This window comes from Esox lucius, chromosome 14 (assembly GCF_011004845.1).
Source record: "Esox lucius isolate fEsoLuc1 chromosome 14, fEsoLuc1.pri, whole genome shotgun sequence".
Taxonomy (NCBI): Eukaryota; Metazoa; Chordata; class Actinopteri; order Esociformes; family Esocidae; genus Esox; species Esox lucius.
The window spans coordinates 4,602,227-4,623,619 of NC_047582.1; the positions used below are offsets into that span (position 1 = coordinate 4,602,227).

At 42.0% G+C, this 21,393-nt stretch overlaps 1 protein-coding gene across 17 annotated transcripts in view; it reads left to right on the top strand.

Moving 5' to 3' along the window:
* add1 (adducin 1 (alpha)) overlaps nucleotides 1-19,650 on the top strand; it is a 32,915-nt gene extending 13,265 nt beyond the window's left edge. For 2 of the 17 annotated variants that reach the window (XM_010892806.4, XM_034296842.1), the window contains 15 exons: nucleotides 190-341; nucleotides 1,117-1,197; nucleotides 1,793-1,942; nucleotides 2,479-2,622; nucleotides 2,784-2,882; nucleotides 3,033-3,200; nucleotides 3,516-3,770; nucleotides 8,540-8,635; nucleotides 8,777-8,869; nucleotides 10,911-10,928; nucleotides 11,625-11,708; nucleotides 12,301-12,457; nucleotides 12,770-13,147; nucleotides 14,530-14,613; nucleotides 17,772-19,650. In XM_010892806.4, the coding sequence (XP_010891108.3) occupies nucleotides 190-341; nucleotides 1,117-1,197; nucleotides 1,793-1,942; nucleotides 2,479-2,622; nucleotides 2,784-2,882; nucleotides 3,033-3,200; nucleotides 3,516-3,770; nucleotides 8,540-8,635; nucleotides 8,777-8,869; nucleotides 10,911-10,928; nucleotides 11,625-11,708; nucleotides 12,301-12,457; nucleotides 12,770-13,147; nucleotides 14,530-14,613; nucleotides 17,772-18,130 (2,318 nt within the window). In that variant the 3' untranslated portion in view covers nucleotides 18,131-19,650. Of the gene's footprint in view, nucleotides 1-189; nucleotides 342-1,116; nucleotides 1,198-1,792; nucleotides 1,943-2,478; nucleotides 2,623-2,783; nucleotides 2,883-3,032; nucleotides 3,201-3,515; nucleotides 3,864-8,539; nucleotides 8,636-8,776; nucleotides 8,870-10,910; nucleotides 10,929-11,624; nucleotides 11,709-12,300; nucleotides 12,458-12,769; nucleotides 13,148-14,529; nucleotides 14,614-15,982; nucleotides 16,021-16,698; nucleotides 16,715-17,592; nucleotides 17,628-17,771 lie in introns of all 17 variants that reach the window. The other 15 variants (XM_029124952.2, XM_029124949.2, XM_029124953.2 and 12 more) reach the window with 15 other exon arrangements.
* The last annotated feature ends 1,743 nt before the right edge of the window (nucleotides 19,651-21,393 follow it).

Here is a 21,393-nt window from a genome sequence, read left to right on the forward strand (position 1 = left end):
TTAGCAGGTCCCCTCAGGCCAAGATGTCCTCCGCTGACGGCAGAGGCAAGTCTGTAGTAGAGGCAAGTCACAGGCTTTGTAACCACAGACGCTTTGTAATTGATATAGACAGAGACCCTATGCTTAGGCCTCAATAAGCACATTATTCCTTGGTAACTGAGGTTTGTGAAACCGTCTCTCTCCCCCCAGGTCTGGGCATGGTAACACCGGTGAATGACTTGCGGGGATCTGACTCTATCTCTTATGAGAAGGGAGAGAAGTTGCTGCGCTGTAAGCTAGCAGCGTTCTACCGCCTGACAGACCTCTTTGGATGGTCCCAGCTCATCTACAACCACTTAACTGTAAGACAAAATGCTGTAGTAAATTTTGCTTTCTAGTGATGCTGACTCATAGTCTTAAATAACAGAAGTGCTAAGAAGGACAGGTCCTTATTTTTCTCTGCTGCAGTATAATGTAGTGCTTGCTATGCATAAATTCAGCAGCAGAATATGTTTTCAGATACCGTAGCTCAGTATAGAAATTTGAGTTTGGCTGGTGAAAGTCAGCATTTGTTCTATTCATCTTGCATTTAGGTAATTCATGAGAAGCTCTTATCCACAGCAAGAGTAGCGAGTGTGTACACTAGTTTTCATGTAGTGTTCTTTACTCATCTTAGTTAAAGCCATTTTCCCACAGGAAATGAGTCTTGCAGCAACAGGAAGGGTGAATTATGTAAATAAGGGGGACATGACAAACTAGTGCAATATGCTTAATATGAGCCATTTGGTGTGATTCCTGTTTTTTGATACAGAGTAGTAGAGGCGCCGCTAGGATCACAATACATTCGGGGCTTACCCCACCCACCTGCCCTACCCGGGACCGAAAGTACAAGGTTTTGAATGTACAAGCTGAACATTTTGATGTACACACTAGCGGCCTACCTGTCTATATGGTCATAATGCACAATCGGAATAATAGATGAATAGATCAGGGGCAATTTTTTAAATTCTAATTATTTGGGCCAATTTGAGATCCGGGGCTATTCATAAAAGAACCGAGGCAATAATCCTTAACGCCCAGGCCCAACGACGCCACTGCGGAATAGCTTCTTAAGACTAACTCCTGTCACTATTTCAGGTCAGGGTGAATTCAGATCAGGAGAGGTTCCTGGTTGTCCCTTTTGGGCTTCTGTACAGTGAAGTCTCTGCCTCCAGTCTGGTAAGATACTCTCCTCATACAACATAATGTGCATTACTCTTTTTACTCTCAATTGCTGTCCTATGATGTTGAGTGGATTTTTACTCACCTAACCTAAAAATTGGTTCTTTACACAAGTTTTTTAATTGTCTGGCATTTCTGAATTTGCTTCCAAACATACTTAAGACAGAAATGTTGAAGTTCCCTCACTCTTTCTGACTCTTCAAGGTCGAATGTACCACCAACTATTTTCCCTATGCTTGTGTCATTGTCTTTTTACATAGATAATGGAAGATTTTACCTCTTTCAACTTGATATTAGATATTTCTTGAACCTGAAAGTAATCTAAGTAATCTACCACGGTTATGTACTACTTGAGTTTGCTAGATGGCACAAACAGATCTAGGAGGTCAAGCTGTGGAGATTAACCTTGTTCAAAAAATATCAAAACCATAATGCATTGTGAGCTAATCAACTGACTGAACAAGTCTATTGTCTAATTTGCAAATGTTGCCCTATTCACAGTGTGCCCTAGGCAAAAATAGTGCTAGGAAATAGTGGGTTATTTACAAGTCTGATATAAAGCATTGACTCGCTGTTTATTCCCTAATCCTAGGTGAAGATTAACACACAGGGGGAGATTGTGGACAGGGGAAGCACCAACCTAGGGGTCAATCAGGCTGGCTTCACTCTCCATTCAGCCATCTACGCAGCCAGGCCTGATGTCAAATGCATCGTCCACATCCACACACCTGCCGGTGCTGCAGTAAGGAATAAACCCCGAACTTCTTGTCCCTGCCCTGTGGCTTCCAACCTGCTTCTGGCTAACAACAGATTGATGTGTGAATGGTTCATAGATTTGAATGTAATTTATAAGAACTGGGTTGCAGTCAAGAAGTAATAGTATGAGTACATTAGCTAATACGTAATATTGCCTTGCACCACCTAGCAAAAATAAATTAATTGGTTCTTGAATTTTAGGTGGCACCAAGAGACATTGGCCAGCTGTCATCATGAACATCTACAGCAATCCTTACATGTTTTTGCTGGATAACACGTGTTGTCTCATTTTAAAAACAAAAACAAAAAATACTTTTAGGTAAACAAAGGTGTAGCATAAGGTTAAGTGTTGGTTTAGGGTTAGTGTTAGGTTTAAAATTCATAGATGACATGGTTTATTTGAGGCTGTACAAGCGTCTGGCAACCATGTGTTAATTAGTTATGGGTAAAGAAGCAGCTGACAGCCTTTTGTTTATTCTATGTAGCTATGGAAGCTACTAACAACGGCGTGTTGCTTTTCAGGTGTCGGCCATGAAGTGTGGCCTGCTGCCCATTTCTCCAGAGGCCCTCACCCTAGGAGAGGTGGCCTACCATGACTACCACGGCATCCTCGTAGACGATGAGGAGAGAGTCCTCATACAGAAGAACCTGGGGCCAACCAGCAAGGTACCCGAAGAATGCTTCCAAGTGTCAGTTTAGGGAGGGTTAGGCAATGAGTTCATAATGCAAGTACATGTCTGCCTGTGTGTGTTTTTGAGACTTGTCCAAAGTGTCTAGGATGTAGAATACGTGAGAGTGTGTCCTTCTTGGTTGAATTTGTCCTTTAGGTCCTGATACTCAGAAACCATGGTTTAGTGTCTGTTGGTGGAACGGTGGAGGAAGCCTTCTACTACATCCACAACCTGGTCACAGCTTGTGAGATTCAGGTAGGACCACTTTCCTGACTGTTAGGAGTTTTTCATGCTACTTCCAAATACTGTCTACGCATAATATGTCCCTGACAATTATCCGTTGTGATAGCTTTTCTTGATTGAACGTGTGTGTGACTGCTTGTTTTTTGTCCCCTGTGTTTTCAGGTGCGCACCTTAGCCAGTGCTGGAGGGCCTGATAACCTGGTGATGCTTGATCCCGCTAAGTACAAAGCGAGGCCGCGGTGCTCTGAGCACGTGGAGGGCTCAACTCACCCCAAGTGGCTGGTCGGGGAGCAGGAGTTTGAAGCCTACATGAGAATGCTGGATAACTTGGTATGGATTAGCCAGTTGGTTTAGTTAGTCATTTTCCTAGCCTTGTCCTAGGTTTGTTTGTGCTGTCTTAGTGTTCCTTATAGTCACTGTAATGCCAAACATCATTTGGCCATTGTTGGGAAGAAGGCACAAACAGAAATCACACCACCAGGATATAATTTTTTGCAGTCTGAGGGACATTTGATGTTCTTACAGTTTAGTTTTTTTGTTCTTAGAGTTACCGATTTGTGTGGTAGATTAGGTCTTCCATAAATAACATATGCCTTGGTTTAATCCCTCATTATAAATCTGACTGACCCCCATCTGTGTTTCCAGGGTTACAGGACAGGCTATCCATATAGGTGCCCGGCGCTGCGTGACAAAGCTAAAAAGTTCAGCAGCGATGTAGAGATTGCTCCCTCGGCCACGGGCTACTCCTATGCCGAGGACAGTGACTCAGGCGCTCGCTCCCCTCTCAAACACAGCTTTCAGAGGCAGCAGCGTGACAAAAGCCGCTGGCTGAACTCGGGCCGACAGGACGAGGCCGACGAGGAAGGGCCTGACGGTGGCAGCCCCAAGTCGAAGACTAAGGTGTGGACGAACATTACACACGATCACGTCAAACCCTTGCTGCAGTCTCTTTCGTCCGGTGTCTGCGTGCCAAGCTGTATAACCAACTGCTTGGTCTGTGCCAACCTTATTGTTGTTCATAGTTAGAAGTAGAGTTCAGCGACTTGATGACAGGGCAGCAGGATGGCACTCTAAGGTTAGAGGAGGGGAAATGGCTCCTGCGAACTATGTAAATCCTTTGAAATTCAAAAGCTCCTTCTCCAGATAGGTGTTTTTTTTGTTGTGTCCCTCTATACTATGTCCCCAGTGGTTGTGTTGCTCAGTTTTTCTCTTTAGCTGCTCCAATACTGAGACTTAATAATTGCTTAGGAAAGGTATATCTTTCCTGATTTGACCTTTTCATTCTCTTGAACGTTGACTTCTTTGTTCCTAAGCCTCACTCTTAAGAATTTGTTTTCCCTACTAACCACTCTTTTTAAGCAATTCAAGTCAAGTCCTGTTCGTCTGTGTGTTAGTCCCATTGCTCCCCCTTTGTTAACTCAGGCTTTAGGGTGCCACTCCAGCTGCCCTGCGCATGCTGTGTTGCATGAGTAGTGAGATGCATTGTGGGTGCTCTCTGGGAGGAGGAGCGAAAGGGGCGTGTGGCATGAGCCCGTAGTGGGCGTGGCACGATGTTGCTAACCGACCCCTACTGCTGCTTTACAGATTCTTTCTCTGTCCTTTGTGTCAGATGTACGTATGTCTGCAGCTTGTTCTTTTAAGTGTGTTCGTCCAGGGATGCTAGTACAGTTTTTAAACTAAAGCAAACCTTACGTGTTTTTAATATCAGATGTGTAGAACAACTGTTTTAACATTAAATGAGTATGACAATGAGAAATTACTAGCTATCTGAAATAACCATATACTAAGTGATAGTTAGACACGCTTCAAAGCTAGCATGCTTCTTTTACTTTGAGCACTTTTTTTGCCTTTGAAACCGAGGAAGTGACCTTGGTGTCTTGCGGTTGGTCCTTCAGCCGAGCCAGCCAATTACATCTGGAGCTTTCCGTTAAAGCCACAGAAAGAGTGAGGTTGGATAAGACTGCCCTGCTTTTGGTATGGAATTGGAATCTGAATCCCATGAGTCATAGCCTGCCTTTTTTATGACTCATTCCTCCTCTATTCCCAAGTTCTGAAGCACCCCTCCAAATGCCCCTGGTGATCTGAAATTTTAATTTGAGTTCACCTAGTTTCTGTTGTCAACTTTAATTATTCTTTTTATTTTTTTCTTAATCTTTTCCCATGCATGAGCAAATTTGTTTAGTGGAGAGCAAAAGTTTAACGTTTGAAACAATTATCTCCTTTGGGAAAGTAGGAGAAACTGTTGTGTTGTGAGACTCAGTACATAATCAGTGAGTATATCATATTTACATGTCCATCCCATGTTTCCTAGCTACAACCCATTCAGATGCCCCGTTGCCTCTTTCATTTAGTTTTTTGGTTTGGCACCTAACTGCTTTAACAGCTCAGCTGAAACATCTCCTAAACAAATAAAAGGCCATGCAACTCCAAGGCAAAAATACATATAAACATGCTTTCTATGAAGTGCATAAAAAATGGTTTTGCATGACGGCTAAAAGTATTGTAGATTCAGCTGCTGCTCATTTAATCATCATTTGTGAGGGGGAAAAATGGCTTATCTTTTTTCTATCTTGGGCTGAGCATTACCAGTGTTTCGGTTTAACTGCATTTGACGAGAACTTCCAGAAATCTCAGTTTCATTACCTTCCAAAAATTACAGAGCTACAGTTTTTTTTTCTCCTTTTATTTGTAAAATGTCAACAATAAAAATCAGTTATAGATTAAAATACTGACTGAACACACTAAATATTTAAACATTTTAACTTGTCGACAATATGCAATTATTACTATGTTTTTCCAATACGTTTTTCCAACTAGTTTTTGTGTTGGTAATTAAGTAGCGGGTGAGAATCCCTCCGGTCGGTGTGTGTTTTGCTCTTTATCCTTGTTGTCTTGTTCTGTACATTACATTAGCCTGGGAAATGACTTGGTGATGCCCGCTCTCTCAAGCCTCACCCCACTTGCCACTAGCTCGCTGGTCCACATAGCTGCTACTGTACTGTAAGCCAGTGTCATAATCGCCTCACCCCTCCACCTCCTCACCCCTCCCCATTCCATGGTCTCATCAACTTGTGATGCCTTCACTTGCTCTTTTTATTTGTTTTGCTCACTCGTTTCTCTCTTTAAGAAGTTTAACAGTAACAGAGTATCAATGATGATGACATTAATGATGCTTCTTCTGAGTGTTTTGGTATTGCATGTTCGATAAAAGTTCCTTGTTATGGGGTTAAATAGTAGCCTAGTTAAAATGTGCTGATAAATAAGCCAACTGTAGGCTACAAGAAACAACAACTTTGTGCACATTTGTGTTTTACAAAATTAGGGAAAATCTCCTGGAAATGTTTTGGGTAAACCACCAACATCACATTCATCATCACATTGCCCTCTTTTTGTAGGTTATAAATGTTGATGCTTTACACTAGGCCTGTGCGATAATGCAATAAATATTTTTATCAGGTTTTTAGAATAAATGAAAAATTATTAACGTAATCTTTCATATCATGATATTGCTAATTTTGTGTCCAGCATATCTGGTACCAGAAGCTTCATAGCATAAGCGTGTTCACAATTTTTTATATATCTGAGCAGACAACTAGAGGGGAATAATTACATACCCATTACCGGCTCACCTATTTGCTTTCAGACATAACTATGTAAAATAGTTTGTATTAGTGCTACTGGTGAAGGAGTCTGCAATGGCAGATATTGGAGAAGTTTCTACAAAGTAATTGTCACCAAGAGGGGACATAAAACTTCTGTAATAAGGAACTGGATAGTTTTTAAAAAATATGATAAAGAGCAGGAATAAACTGTCTGCAAGGTATTCCAAAAAGTAGTACAGACAGGACTGGCAATACCACCTATATCTTGTCATCTGAAACCTTTTCATCCAGTTGATTACACTGTCACATGACACGGGGTGCAGCGGAACGCGCCGGCCCTTTTAAACAATAACAGTATATAAAAAAAGCAAATGTGTATATTTTAAGACCATGACGAAGTATGTGTGCACACAACAAAATATATATATATATATATATATAATGATGAAAATATATAAGATGTCGAAATATACAACCATCAGCCATAGAATATTGACCACCGACAGGTGAAGTGAATACATTGATAATCTTATCATGGCACCTTTCCGTGGCGTGGGATATATTAGGCAGCAAGTGAACATTCTGTCCTCAAAGTTGATGTGTTAGAAGCAGGAAAAATGGCCAAGCGTACGGATCTGAGTGACTTTGACAAGGGACAAATTGTGATGGCTGAAGAATTGGGTCAAAGCATCTCCAAAACTGCAGCTTGGGCTGCAGTGGTCAGCACCTGTCAAAAGTGGTTCAAGGAAGGAAAAGCGGTGGACTGGCGACAGGGTCATGAGTGGCCAAAGCTCATTGATGCATGAGCCTTGGGGGGGCGAAGGGTGGCCCGATCCAACAGACGAGTTACTGTAATTAAAATTGCTGTAAATGTTAATGCTGATATTTATAGAAAGGTGTCAGAACACACAGTGCATGACAGTTTGTTGTGTATGGGGCTGCATAGCCGCAGACCAGTCAGGGTGCCCATGCTGACCCCTGTCCACTGCCGAAAGCGCCTTTAATGGACATGTGAGCACCGGAACTGGACCATGTAGCAATGGAAGAAGGTGGCCTGGTTTGATGGATCATGTTTCTTTTTACTGGGTCCATGTGCATCGCTTACCTGGAGTCCACATGGCACCAGGATGCACTATGGGAAGAAGGCAAGCCGGCGGAGGTAGTATGATGCTTGGGGCAATGTTTTGCTGGGATACCTTGGGTCCTGCCATTCATGTGGATGTTACTTTGACACGTACCACCTACCTAAGCATTGTTGCAGATCATGTGCACCCTTTCATGGCAAAGCTATTCCCTGATGGCATTGGCCTCTTTCAGCAGGCCTCTTTAATGCACCCTGCCACAAAGCAAAAATGGTTCAGGAATGGCTTGAGGAACACAACGAGTTCAAGGTGTTGATTTGGCCTCCAAATTCCTCAGATCTCATCTGTGGGATGTGCTGGACAAACAAGTCTGATCCATGGAGGCCCCACCTCGCCTTAAAGGATCTGCTGCTAACGTCTGGATGCCAGATACCACAGCACACCTTCAGATGTCTAGTCGAGTCCATGCTTCGATGGGTCACGGCTGTTTTGGCGGCAAAAGGGGGACCTACACAATATTAGGCAGGTGGTCATAATTTTATGGCTGGTTGGTCTATATATACATATGTAGATATTAATATTGTATTGACTAAGAATCTTGAATGTATTATGATGTATTTTTCATAATATAAGGCCATATCGCCCTACTTTACCCAATACATTTCTGGGAATGTATACAATGTGTGATAATGACATGGAATACCAATACCTTGAACTGTGCAATGTGACCTGTCATAGATCTCTGACATACAGAGCCATCCCACAGGTGCGTCATCATTGGTTCACTGCTTCCAGGTGTTTCAAAACAAATATTTTTATATATAATTCTGTTGTTGTACCCCCATTTTTGCTTTGGTTTGAAAAGCATGACTTATTGTTCTGTAAAGCCTGCGTAGTCTGTATATTTTAATGTTCTGTGCCTGTTCATGTTTTCATTGCATAATTTGTTTACGGTTTATATGAATTGTTGCTGTGGTGATTACAGTGGACGAATGAGGAAGGGATGCGACAGGCTGCAGTGGCCAATCAATTTGTCCCACTCAACACAAACCCCAAAGAAGTGCTGGAGATGAGGAACAAGGTATGATGTTATTTTAACATGAACTGTTTAATTGGTCCTTACTCTATGGCCCACTTAAGTGTTCACTTACACATTTGACATTTTAGTCATTTAGAATTATTTCGGCTTTTTAACTTATTTCTGTCTGCTACCATTCTCTAGATCAGAGAGCAGAACCTTAAGGACATTAAGACAGCAGGTCCTGAATCACAGGTTCTGTGTGCTGGAAGCATAGTAGACCGCTCCTTTGTTCAGGTAAGTCCCTCCTACACCCAGCCCCCCAGCCAGGCAATCACAGAAAAACATTTTATTTTTCGGTCGGTCACTTGGTACTACACACTAGAGCAGTGGTTTTCAAAGACCTCCTGGGGAACACCAGATATGTTTTCCAGATGTAGCACATCCATATCAACTTGTCTACTAACTATCAAGCACTTGATCTCTTTATTCAAGTCAGCTAGATCTGGAATACATGGAATGGCTCAGAGTCCCCAGGAGAGCTTTGAGAACCATTGCACTAGTGCAGTGATTCTCAGCTCTGGTCCTCAAGTACCTCCAACAGCACACTTTTGTTGTCCTGGACAAGTACACCCAATTCAACTCAATTGAGCATGATAATTACCAAACAAGTTGAATCAGCTCGGCTTGGCTGGGACTACAATAGAAATGTGCACATTTGGGGGTACCCAAGGACCGGAGTTGGGAACCACGGTAAGAGGATGTGCAACAGAATACGAATTTCGATCACGCATTTTTGTCTAAACAGGTGTTAAGTTGGCCCAGTTGCCTCACCTCCTGGGTGATAATGTCCAGCACAACCTTGACCACATTGATTTTCTGCCCTTCACTCTCTTTGAAAAATTATTTTCATGCTTTATACAAACAAATGTTTCTCTTACAAAACACTGATCGGCTACTGGTTACTTACATTGTCAGTTATTCATTTTGTCAAAGTGAACTGTCTCTTTGTAACACAAAAAACAGTTTTCCTGCCTCAGAAAGTCCCTTTGCTACAGGTTACTACAGGGTTTGGTTTCTTTTGTTGCAGATATTAGTGAAAGTAAGACCAGACACACAGGTCCCCATGCTATGTTTACATTACAGATCATGCCCTCGCTCATGCTTCAGCCAGTCACCACAAAGTGTGTCTGGTGTGTCTCTGACTGGGTCATGCTTCTACTGCTCTTGTCCATCCCATCTTGTGTTGTTGCAGTTGTTGGCTGCGGCCAGTAAACTGCGAGTAGCAGTTTGTTGGGAAAGTAAAATTCTGTCATGGGTTCCTCTGCCATCCCCGGATTTTAACTAAATCAGTGTCTTTATGTGTAACGGAGATGTGGAATGATCAGACTTTCTTGAGCAACCAGCAAGATTAGGGGTGAACTGAGGCTGACTCGGGCCTTGAAAATGTAGACATGGTCTTGCTTGTAGGTTCTGCAATTCTCCTATGGGACAAGTACTATGAGATTGGTCAGCCACCCTAAATGTTCTATTGACATAGTAGCAGAACCCCCTTCTGACTGTCACAGTTTGATTGCTGCTTTAGGGCTAGACCAATCTCATGTTAGTGGGCAAGACATTCCTTGGAGCAGGATGGTTTTGTGAGTGGTGGGACTGCTCTTCTTGCTTATGTTAGAGAAGTTAACTAACGTTTGAGGGATTCGGAGATAACTGCCATAATGCAGCTTCTACACTTAAAGTAACATTCAGGTGTTGCTGAACCTTAGCTTTCAATCTTCTTCCCTTTCGGGCTTCTCTGATTGAGGTTGCATGCCATGTGCCCTGCGCACTTAGATCTTATTGGGTCTTCTGGCTGTGTAACCAACTCCTATTAGCGGTACCTGGAGATGCAGGGGGGCAGGGTTGCTTATTGTTTGCCCACTCAAATGTTTGCCCACTCAAATAGTGATGAAGTAATGTTCTGAGCAGTTTTAAATGTTCACTGTGGCAGATGGTGTAGGCCTGAATCGAAGTGGTTCATGGTCAAGGCAGGCTTATCAATTTGACACCTGTTTGGCCTTAAAAGGTGTGATGAAGTTCAAATTGTGCATCCCCTGGTGTTGGGAACCTCATTCCTTTCCTCAGGGACACCGAAGTTATATTAATAATCTCAATTTCTGCCCCCTAGTCAAACCTTTTTCCATATTGTTATTCCTGGCTTAACTGAACAGGGCTTGTTCATTGAAGCAAATAAGTTGCGAAACTGTAAACCATGTCCTCGAAGCAGATTAATGCAAACGTATTGAAAGTATTTGAATTATATCAAAGTTAACGTGCCTACAATATTCTTTGATCACAGAGAAGTTCCATCTGGCAGGTAAGTCAAATGGCGGTCAGAGGTAAACCTCATGCTGTGTCACAGGCCGGGTTGTTTTCATGTCAGTTGGTTGATTTTTACATTTTATTTATTTATTTTGATGACTAACCCCAACGTGCTGTTAGCCTGCGGTGGAGGTAGCCTCAAGTCTGTCGGATTGCTTTAATAATACCTCAGAATTGAGTTAGCATGTTGTTGGCTTGCCCTCCTCCCATTAGGTCCACTGAGTTACTTTTCATTCTTTGATCTCTCCTGGATCACATTCATAGTTTGCAAGTTTTTGTTTTATTTGAGTTTGAGAGTACTACCAAGGATGTTTTTGGAGTGTTGGTTCGCTAACCTAGATCGTATGTGCGGTTCTAAGATTTGACTTTCATGTCTTTTGAAGGGCTACATGGTGAAAGCTGTTGGGTTGCGCTGAACTTTTCTTCGCCATTAGCTGTAAAGTTTTGGTCTTCTGGGAAATGTCTAAGGCATTGCGTTGGGGTTGTGTCTACCTAGTTTGACTTTAACACACTTGTGAAGTGTGGTGTGTGCAATGCATGATCCTGCTCTATTTATGTCCCTTTTTTATCACGATCATGCTTGAGACTGCCCCATTCGCTTCCCTGGAACAAACACTGCATGCATGTGTGTAGGTGCGTCTGTGTCTTTTGCGCTGGGTTCTTCCCCCCTTTACTCAGTTTACTGTTGCAGGACGCCCCTCTGTCTGACTGTACGGACACTATTGGCGGCCTCGAACTGTCAGAGGCCAATAGCCCCGCTAAGTCTTTTAGAAAGGTACTTCCTGACCTTCCATGAACTTTTTACATGACCCTGTTAGCGCTCTGCCACCACTGTGTGAAATCTGAAGCATGTTCAACGGTTGTGGAACATTGCAGATAGATATGTTGTGTATAGTGGTCTTGAGTCGTCTAGCGTTCTGGACCTCTCCTTCAGTGTGTGCTGCCGCAAAGTGGGCTCTAATTTTGCCTGGTTCTTTTTAGTCAGGGTCTTTGTCCTCTTTCTTTCCCCACTGTTTTTATCCACAATGATGCATATTAATCCCTAAAATCAAATCTTAAAAAAAAAATGTCATGTGTATTGTATTTCTATCTGAATGTTTCACAACGTTATGCCCTGCTGAACCATATTCTTTATTATCCCATAGATTGGAATCCCTAGATAAAATTGCATTTGGTTTAAACATTTATGATAACATGAACAAGCCCTTTCGTCCAGACTGCTTTAAAATGCTCTACACTATTCTTAACTTACTTTTTAAATTCTTAGTGTTGGTATTCATTTAAATTAGTAAAAAAAAATATTATGCAGAACCAGCCTGTTTTCAGCAGCAACATGTCTTTCTGTCCCTCAATGTCTTTACCATCAGGGAGAACTGGTGACGGCATCAAAGGCCATCATTGAAAAGGAGTACCAGCCCCGTGTTATCATCAACCAGAAAGGTCCCAACCCATTCAACAAGCAGTTCGACCAGGAACTGGAAGAGTACCGCAAGGAGGTGGAACTCAAACAGAAAGGACCTGATGGTAAGACTTGGTGTCCTTTTTCTTGGGTTAAGATTGGCCAACCGTGAAAAAAAAACACCTGCTTCCTCACCAGTGAACCTTTTTTCTTTTTTGTTGATTTCATAGTAATTTTAGTACTAGTAATTTGTTTATTGTCCCAGATGCGTACTGTGTTTGTAGAAAGCAGATTATAAGAAAATTGCAGCTGCAGAAATCTAGTCTAGAATCACAGTCTATGTGGGATATGAAGTAATTCTCCACAAAGCTCTGAGTCCGTGACACATCACCTAGCGGGGCGACAAGGCAGACATTTTTGTTGCACCATTTATCCAGTACAGAGTGAAGAGTCCACAGTCAGCCCACAGAGCCTTTCTTCTGTCCTTGGGGAGGAAGGCCTGTCCCCCTCTACCTCCCCACAGAAGCCCCCACTGCTGCCCAAGCCTCTCTTTGTCCCAGTGAAGGGACTGGAGGTCTCTGAGCCTCACTTCACAACTTCCACCCCCACCTCATCGTCGCTCCCCAGCCATGACATGCTGACGGGGTTGGGGGGTGGCCAGGGGAGCCTTGAGATGTCCGCGGGGTTGGGGTCCAGGGCCCCTGGAGGAGAGTCCTACCCAGAGTCTCCTCACAAGGAGTTTCACTGCGCTGTGCTGAGGGCCCTCAGCTCTACCAGTACAGAGCTGCCTGACCCCACAGTCCCAGACGCTCCAGGTACAGACTGACTGACAGCAGACCGTGGTCCGTCCTCCTGCTCCTTCGTCCTGCATTCTGATTGGAGTCCCTTATCCTGCATCTCTATCTTTCTGTCTTTCTGGGATTGATCCTGTTACCATCCTACCCACTACAACTATCACAGAGCTGGGACAAACCAAAATAGGATCATTAATTATGATTTAGCTCATACTACACGTTTTAAATTGGCCATTCTAATACCCCTTTCAGACCAAACCTAAAACCCACCAATTCAACCATGCAATTAATTATTTTGCTACTATTTATATATCAGCAAAGCATTTCAGATTTTGTTATTCAGCAACCAAACTATTGTAATAATGATTTCTGTCATGTTTTGCCTCTGACCGTATAACTCTAAATTAAACACATCTGCTTTCACCTCTTACACCTTTCAGGATTTCCCATAAAATGTTTGGTGACAAGAATAGGCTAAACATTTATCTGCATATAAGTGGACCATATGGATAGTATAAACCATATGCCCCATTTTCTTTTTCAGGAAGTACTATTTTATGTGAAAGGGCTATAAGTGGCTGTGGGTAAAATAGTACAACAATTACACACAGTTGTTTAAAGAAAATAGTGGTGCCTATTCATGTTATAAACGCAATGTTCTGTTTATCGTTGTCACATTAATTCAGGCAAAGTATTGCTACATTGGATTTTTGTCCATATTACCCAGTTTTAACCCATACCCATTTAAATCAGCAAAATATTCAGGTTATCCCAAAAAATCATGGTTAGAATATTCCAGGAATCCAGGTGAATAAGCAGGGTGAGAATACTCTGACTGGGATTCGCAGGTTCTGGACTACTGTGGAATTTCCATCGAGTGTGCTTTATTGGGCAGCCTTACCTACCATCTTTTTAACCAGTAGAAATCCAAATGCTGATTGTTGCACTCCTAAGGAAGTCGTCCCAAATGAATGAGTGATCCCTTCATCAAACAGTTCTGGGAACGAGACGTTCTCCTGCTCCTCTTCCTAACACAGGCCTGTTGTCTGTTGGGAGTGTCTTTGTAAAAGGGAACTACTAATCCCCTGGTTGGCTTCTCTGAGGGAAGAGGATCCTTATCTGGGGTGAAGGCTTTTTACCTCTGTGTTGTCCTGTGTAATAGCCTATGATAATCAATTCCTGTCTTTCTCCTGATTTCGGGTGTGCTGCTTGTTTATTTGTATTTACTGTTTGTGGTGGTGTAAGGGTTATACATTACAACGATTTCTCTGGGTTGGTGGTGTGTGTGTGTGTGTGTGTGTGTGTGTGTGTTTAATTATACCAGAAACGGACAATCTTCAATCGAAATCATTGATTGCATTGCTGACCTCTTAACGGGCTAAACTATTCGATTTCCTCCCCAGATGCATTACCAGAGCCTGAGGAAGAGGTGAAGGGTCAGAGTCCGACCCGAACACCCCCAAGCACCCCTGTCCGAGCGGAAGAAGGTTAGTTGGCCTAGTTCATCTGGCAACAAACTATACAAAGACCAGCATGGCTTCTCCTGGGCTACTACTGTGTGTGAGGCCCCAGGGTTAAGGGTCAAAAACAAGGCTAGGACATTGGATTTCCTGTCTGTTTTTCTCTTTGATGTGATTGTTAACATAACAACTGTATGTGCTTTTGAATGTGACGTTTATTGTGTAATAAGAGGCTAAGAGGTTTTTTTGTGTTCATTGGGCATACTGTATGAGAAAGAAACCACCCTCCGGGTTACTTAGCCAGCAATAATGCCTACCTTCTGAAATAAAACTTTTTCATTGTATTTCCTTAAAACAAGCTTGAAATGGGTGAGGTGTTATTAACTAACGAACCTACCAAAAATGCATACATTCTGCTTTTTTAATCAACCCGAAAATCTTATTTTTCGGTGGTGAACTGAAGTTAGCTTGCTAACTCATTGATCCAGCTTTGTAAAATATCTAATAAAACATTGTTTAATTCAGATAGAGGGTTATTTTAATATACTCTCATGATTAGTTCCTCATGCTCAAAAAAATCGTTATACAAATAAGTTATATCAACAATTCCCATAGATGGCTAAGTGAATTCTGCCATACATGAGTGAGATTGCAACTTTAGGAAAGTAATTTTTTATTGTAAATTTCTCCCTCTTGGTCTCTATTACTGCTTGGATTACACCTAAAATCAGCAAGAGAATGTCAAACTTAATAATGACTGGTTCTCAAACCATAAAGTACAATATTTCTCAGTACCTCTTGCCATGGCTTATACAAGGAAAAAGGAGGGAATGTAACTAATCTATGGAGCCCTGTAAGTGACATCATGTATCTTTGATATTCAGTCAGCGCTCTGCTTTTACTAAAGGTAACTCTAAAAATGCATTATAAGCCTTGTTAACTAAATTAAGGCCAATCAGGAAAGAATTTTGTTTCCTTTTTGTTTCCAGTGTATTTATTGAAGACAAGAGGGCAGACCTGGAATTCTTTCTGTTGTCTTTATTTTGGCAGACATCTACAGCTCCCCCAATATAAACCATGGCAAACTCTGTTCTGTATGAAGTAAAGTATACAATGGAGGGAGAATGTGATGTCTTTTAGACCAGTCACTGGTGTAATCTGATCAAATATGGTCTCTTATGTAACAGTAAACGTCTTCCGATCCGCCATTCACTTCACCATTCTCCATCGTTTGGAGTCTTGTTAAGAATGGCCTTTCCGTCATTCTTTTGTTTTCAATTTTCAATTGGATTTTCCTTTTTATAATTTTAACAGTGTGGTGGCTGTGATTGACTTGCATCTATAGATGTTTGTTTCTACCTGTGCTTTTTCTTCTTTGTGGCTGCGTTACTATCAGGAGATGGAAATGCTAAAGAGTACCTGTTGCCATAGTAAGTACGTACTGTTCCAACCACCAAACCATCTCCACTGACCATCCCCGTGGCCTGTGTTCACCCAATAACACTTGCATGGCTTCACGCTTCCAACTCCTCCTCCTTTCTGTTCTCTCTCTCGGTGTGGCCCTAACCCTCCACTGGGGTTGAGGACTTATTTTTAACTATCAGTCCTTGGCTTCTGGTTCTTTCTGTCATATTTACTTTTGTTGCTAGGTTCTATTTCCAAGGTCCTCCCTGTCTTTAGCTATCTCTTAAATTCTGGGATTGATGTTAGTAAGCTGCAAAAAGGCTTTTTTCACCATGTGGAATAGAACTCAAAAGATATAGGGTGAGATGATGGATTTGTCACATTAATGACTATGAATCTTATAAAGACTTGTGATCAAAGGGGTTTTCTCCCGCCTGATGGAACTCCACTTCCTACACAGTCTATGGTTCTTGCCAGCGACAGTGGAGAAATCTGAGATAGACCCAGCAACAATTATTATAGGTATCTATACCTTCCCCGAGTTGACCGGCTCTAAACTTAACCATTAATTCTAAAATGCAAAAACTCTTCTGATAAAAAAAAAAAAAAAAAAAAAGATATCTTCTTGTCATAGAATTCTCATTATTATAATACATGAAACAGGTATTTAGCTATTATAATTTGTTGCATGTTATGCTTTTGTTCCAGATGAGGCCAACTTCAGGTATACACAACGTTCCTGTATTTTAGTGGCGTGTGGCTGTGCTAGAATGTGTGCTTTTGTTGCTTGTGTGAGGCTTGTTTTTGCTGATGGCTTAGCAGTAAAACAGTAACAGGTGTGTATCAATTATATGTTTAGTATGCTGTATTACTGTTATTTTACGCTTATTTTTTTTTCTAATGATCTGAGACTTGTGTAAACCTGAATTAGAATTGCAATACGTAGTTTCTAACTTCAATACATGGTCAGGAATTGAGACATGCAGCCGATAGTGATGGTCTTGTGTTACAATGACTGCACATTGTATAGTCAAACAAAGATGGACCATTATTTCACACATAGATTTTTGGGGCATTTTATTCTTTTTTGGACAGGAAAATGGTAGAAGAGTTTTGTGTTGTTGTTGCCGTAGGTCAGATTTGAACCCACACTGCAGCAGTACATGCGCACCAGAGGTGGTGGCTTAGACTGGACATGAATCATTCTTAGGTTTCTATACAAGCTGTATGGGGAAAACCCTTACCTGAATTTTATGTAGAAAGTATTTGATGTAGTTTTATTTCATGTGTTATTTTGTAAAGCTGCTGAGCTTATGCTTGTGGAATGTTTAAGTCTTCAATGTAAAGCTTTCGCGTCTGAGCCTTTAATGTCTAGCTAGGCAGTGGCAATGGCCTGGTGAGAGATGTTATTCTACCTAATGTCCTGGCATGACTTAGCCAAGGAGCATGGTGTCTGACTGGTGGCTGAAGAATCTGATCTGCAGATGTAGCCTGTTTTCATGTTTGATGTACATGAATTGCCAGATGACATATTGTGTTCATGCCTAGTTGGACTACAGAATAAAGACTGAGTCATGGGAGATGTACTTTTTATTTTTTTAGGTCTCTGAATCTATTGCCCAAGTGAGAATAAAGTGGTAAAGCCAATTTAAATAGTTATATCGTTGTTCTCTCCCCTGCTGAATCTCATATCAACCTTGATGGGTTTCTTCTGCATTGCAACCTTTCTAAAGCAACATTTCATCCAGTCTAATTACAGCCCTTTCCCCAACCCCACCCAGAATCCCAGCCGGACCACACCTATAAGGATGAGAGTGACCAGGCTACCTTGAGACAGACTCTCCCTGACCTGACCCCAGACGACGAACCCTCCGAAGCCCCCGCCCTCCCTTCCGAAGACCTCACTCCCACCCTCCCTCCCGAAGACCCTGCTTCCACCCCTCCTGCCGTCACTGAGCAGCCCGCTGCTGAGGGGGAGGAACCTGCTGCTGCCGCCGGCGACCATAATGGTGAACACGACGGCGACGAATCCCCCAGCAAATCGCCTTCGAAGAAGAAGAAGAAGTTCCGCACTCCCTCCTTCCTAAAGAAAAACAAAAAAAAGACTGATGAAAAGGAGCAAAAAGCAAAGGAGCCCTAGATGAGATGCCCGCCTGCCCATTCTTTGTAACCCTTCACTTCCCTTGAGCGAGCCACTACCCACATCCTTTTGATTTTGATGCTTTTTAAAATGTTTGTCTGGCTTTATAACTCTGTGTTCACCTCCTAGTGTGTGCCAATTTTATATTTTTAAAAAAGGGTCAAAAATGCTTTTGAAGTTTAATAACAGTCGCTTTCAGTGGTGAATGACTGTGTGGTTCAGTCTGGTTAAGTGCAGCTGTGTGGCTTGTTGAGCATGATGTCCATTTAGGCCCACTAAGTGAGCAGTAGATTTTTATTTACCTATTTTTTTTGTTGTTGTTTTTTAACCAATATTTGCTAAAACCTGATTAACCACTACAATTTAATGGGATTGTATTGAATTGTATCAAAGTGTCTTTAAAAAAGGAATGCAAAACAAATAGAAAAGCTTGTATTCTGTCATTTATCTGGTGGTAACCAATTCAAGAGTTTAAACAAAAAACCTCACGGTGCTAATTTCTGATGTCTAACATTATCGTCTAATCATGGGGTCCACAAGTTAATCCGCTTTGCAGTATAACTGTACGGTATCTAAAATGGATGGCCATTTACACATATTTATTCAAATATATTGGAAGCTTAGGTGGAGAAATGCATTTAATATTTCATGTTAACCTTTCAAAAGGAAGTTACCTTGTTGTCCGTGAGAACTCATGTCACTTGCATACCCACAAATTCAACCAAGGGGTGGATGGTACCTGCGAGGACCGCTGGTATTGCTGCTGGTCGTGTTCCCCAGCTCCGACTTTGCCTGTACCGTTTATTAGTTCCATAACCACAACAATGATTTCATCAACAGATTGCTGTCGCATGAGATGGGGTTAATCAATTTGTGAAATACCTATCTAGGCGTTTTAGGATAGGTCAGGATGTTCCAGCGATTTCACCATTTTACATTGGGTGTGGGATTGTGGTAAATTCTGCCCTTCAACATCAAGCAGAGGAACACGGCCCGTCTATGTGCAGATAGAGCCTGTGTGGCTGTATGACCACGTGGCATGAAGGAATACAGGGACAAGGAGGAGGTTTTTGTTTTATTCTCCTGCATCGTCCAATTGCTTTTCCACTTTCTTAACCAGAATCCCTCCAGTCACAAGAAACACAAATGGAAAATGTTAGGGAATAAGTGTGCTAAGACAGAATACCAAATTATTTTGTACAGATTTTCACTTGCTGTGAGCACACTGTGAATGAAAGCCCCTTGGACTCATTGTACCACTGCCTAATTCGTGTTAATTTTACAATTGCTTTGAAGGGAGATGGTAGGTTAGCCTGAATCTCAAACTGAAAGTCAAACCAAACAATTCAGTTTGGATTCAGGCCCACAACAATAGGGAATGTAAGAAACACAGTTGTTTTAATGGCACATCGCACCCATTTGAGAGTTGCATGCATTACCAGTGACTGCACCTTAATGGACTGCCCTGTGAAACCCCTGTGAAATGAAATTATTGTTTCAATAAAACATCTCACTTTCAAGTTGCATTCAAGACACTGGAGTTCAAGTAATCAATCTGGTTTGCTGGTATGGTCTCACACCCTGGTCCCAGATCTGCGCTGTCACGCCAAACAATGAATTGGCAAGATGGCACACAGATTATGGGACCAGACTAGCCATCTTACACCTTGGTTTTTGATAAAGGTTTACAGACAGGCATTAACACTGGACCAATGTCATGGTTGACTTCCACCGGTCTGTGATGTTTGGGTTACACCACTATGAACTTAGCTTGGTCTCCAACTTGTTTGTGCTGTCTTACAAAACGCATGAAGATAGTGCAAGCAGGTCGCAGACCATGTTGCTACAAACCTGGTATATTATATGACTGATTAATAGTAGGATGATGGCCTGAACCCTGAACCTGATGGACTGCATGGCATTAACTAAAGCTTTGAGCTTGTATTGTTTTGTTGTACGTGTTGACATTAAGACTGTAACTTCGTTTAAAAAAAAATAGTGCTAATAACTACTTTGTCCTTAGTCATTTCTTAATTTCAAGTCACTTAGAATTGTTTTAATCTTGCTGAAGCACCAATTTGTATTATTTCAATTTTCCCGTTACGCGTGTTATTATACCATCTATAGACTACCATAACTTTTCATGGTACTGTTTTTTTCAACCATGAATAAAAATACTTCCTTCAAAACCATGATCTGATTTATGTCGAATAATCATTTAGAAATTCAGTGTCTTGTAATATATTTATTTTCTAGTGTTTGTGCTGTTAATCATGTTTAAATGGCACCGTGTAGAATCTTTCCTGTAACGCCATTGACCAGATGAGAGCAGGTTCACATTGAGAACATGTGACAGACGTGAAGGAGTCTGGAGACACAGTGGTGACCGTTATGCTGCCTGCAACATCATCCAGCATGACCGGTTTGGCAGTGGGTCAGTGATGGTCTGGGGAGGCATAGTCTTGGAGGTCCGCACAGACTTCAAAGTGGTAGCCAATGGTACCCTAACAGCTGTTAGCTAAGAATGAAATCCTCAGACCCTTCGTCAGATCTTACGCTGGTGCAGTGGGCCCTGGGTTCCATCCTGGTGCAGGACAATGCCTGGCCTCATGTGGCCAGGTTGTGTAGATAGTTACTGGATGATGAAGGCATTGATTCCATTGACATTCATGTTCCCAAGACCTGAATCCAATTGAGAACCTCTGGGACGTTACGTATCGGTGCATCCAATGCCGTCAAGTAGTGCCACAGACTGTCCAGGAGCTCACTGATGCCCTGATCCAGGTCTGGGAGGAGATCCCCCAGGACACCACCTGCCATCTCATCAGGAGCATGCCCAGACGTTGTCGGGACTGCATACTCCGCAACGGCGGCCATACACACTACTGAGTAACATTATGAGTTGCCGTGATTTAAATTCACACAAGTTGGAACAGCCTGTGATTTCAATTGTTCACTTTGACTTTCGGTGTGAGTTTGAATCCAGCCCTCAATCGGTTCCATTTATCGTTACGTCATTTTGTTCCCAACGAAATACACAATGTACAGTAAAGATTTTGATCTTTAATATATTTCCTTCATTGAGACCTGATGTGTGATTAAAGTGTTCCCTAAATTTTTTGAGCAGTATATATGCTCAATATACCACAGCTAAGAGCTGTTCATAAGCACATTGCATGCAGAGAGCTTGGATACAGCCCTTCCCCATGGTACTGGCAATATACTACAAATCCCTGAGATGCCTTTCTGCTATTAGGCCTACC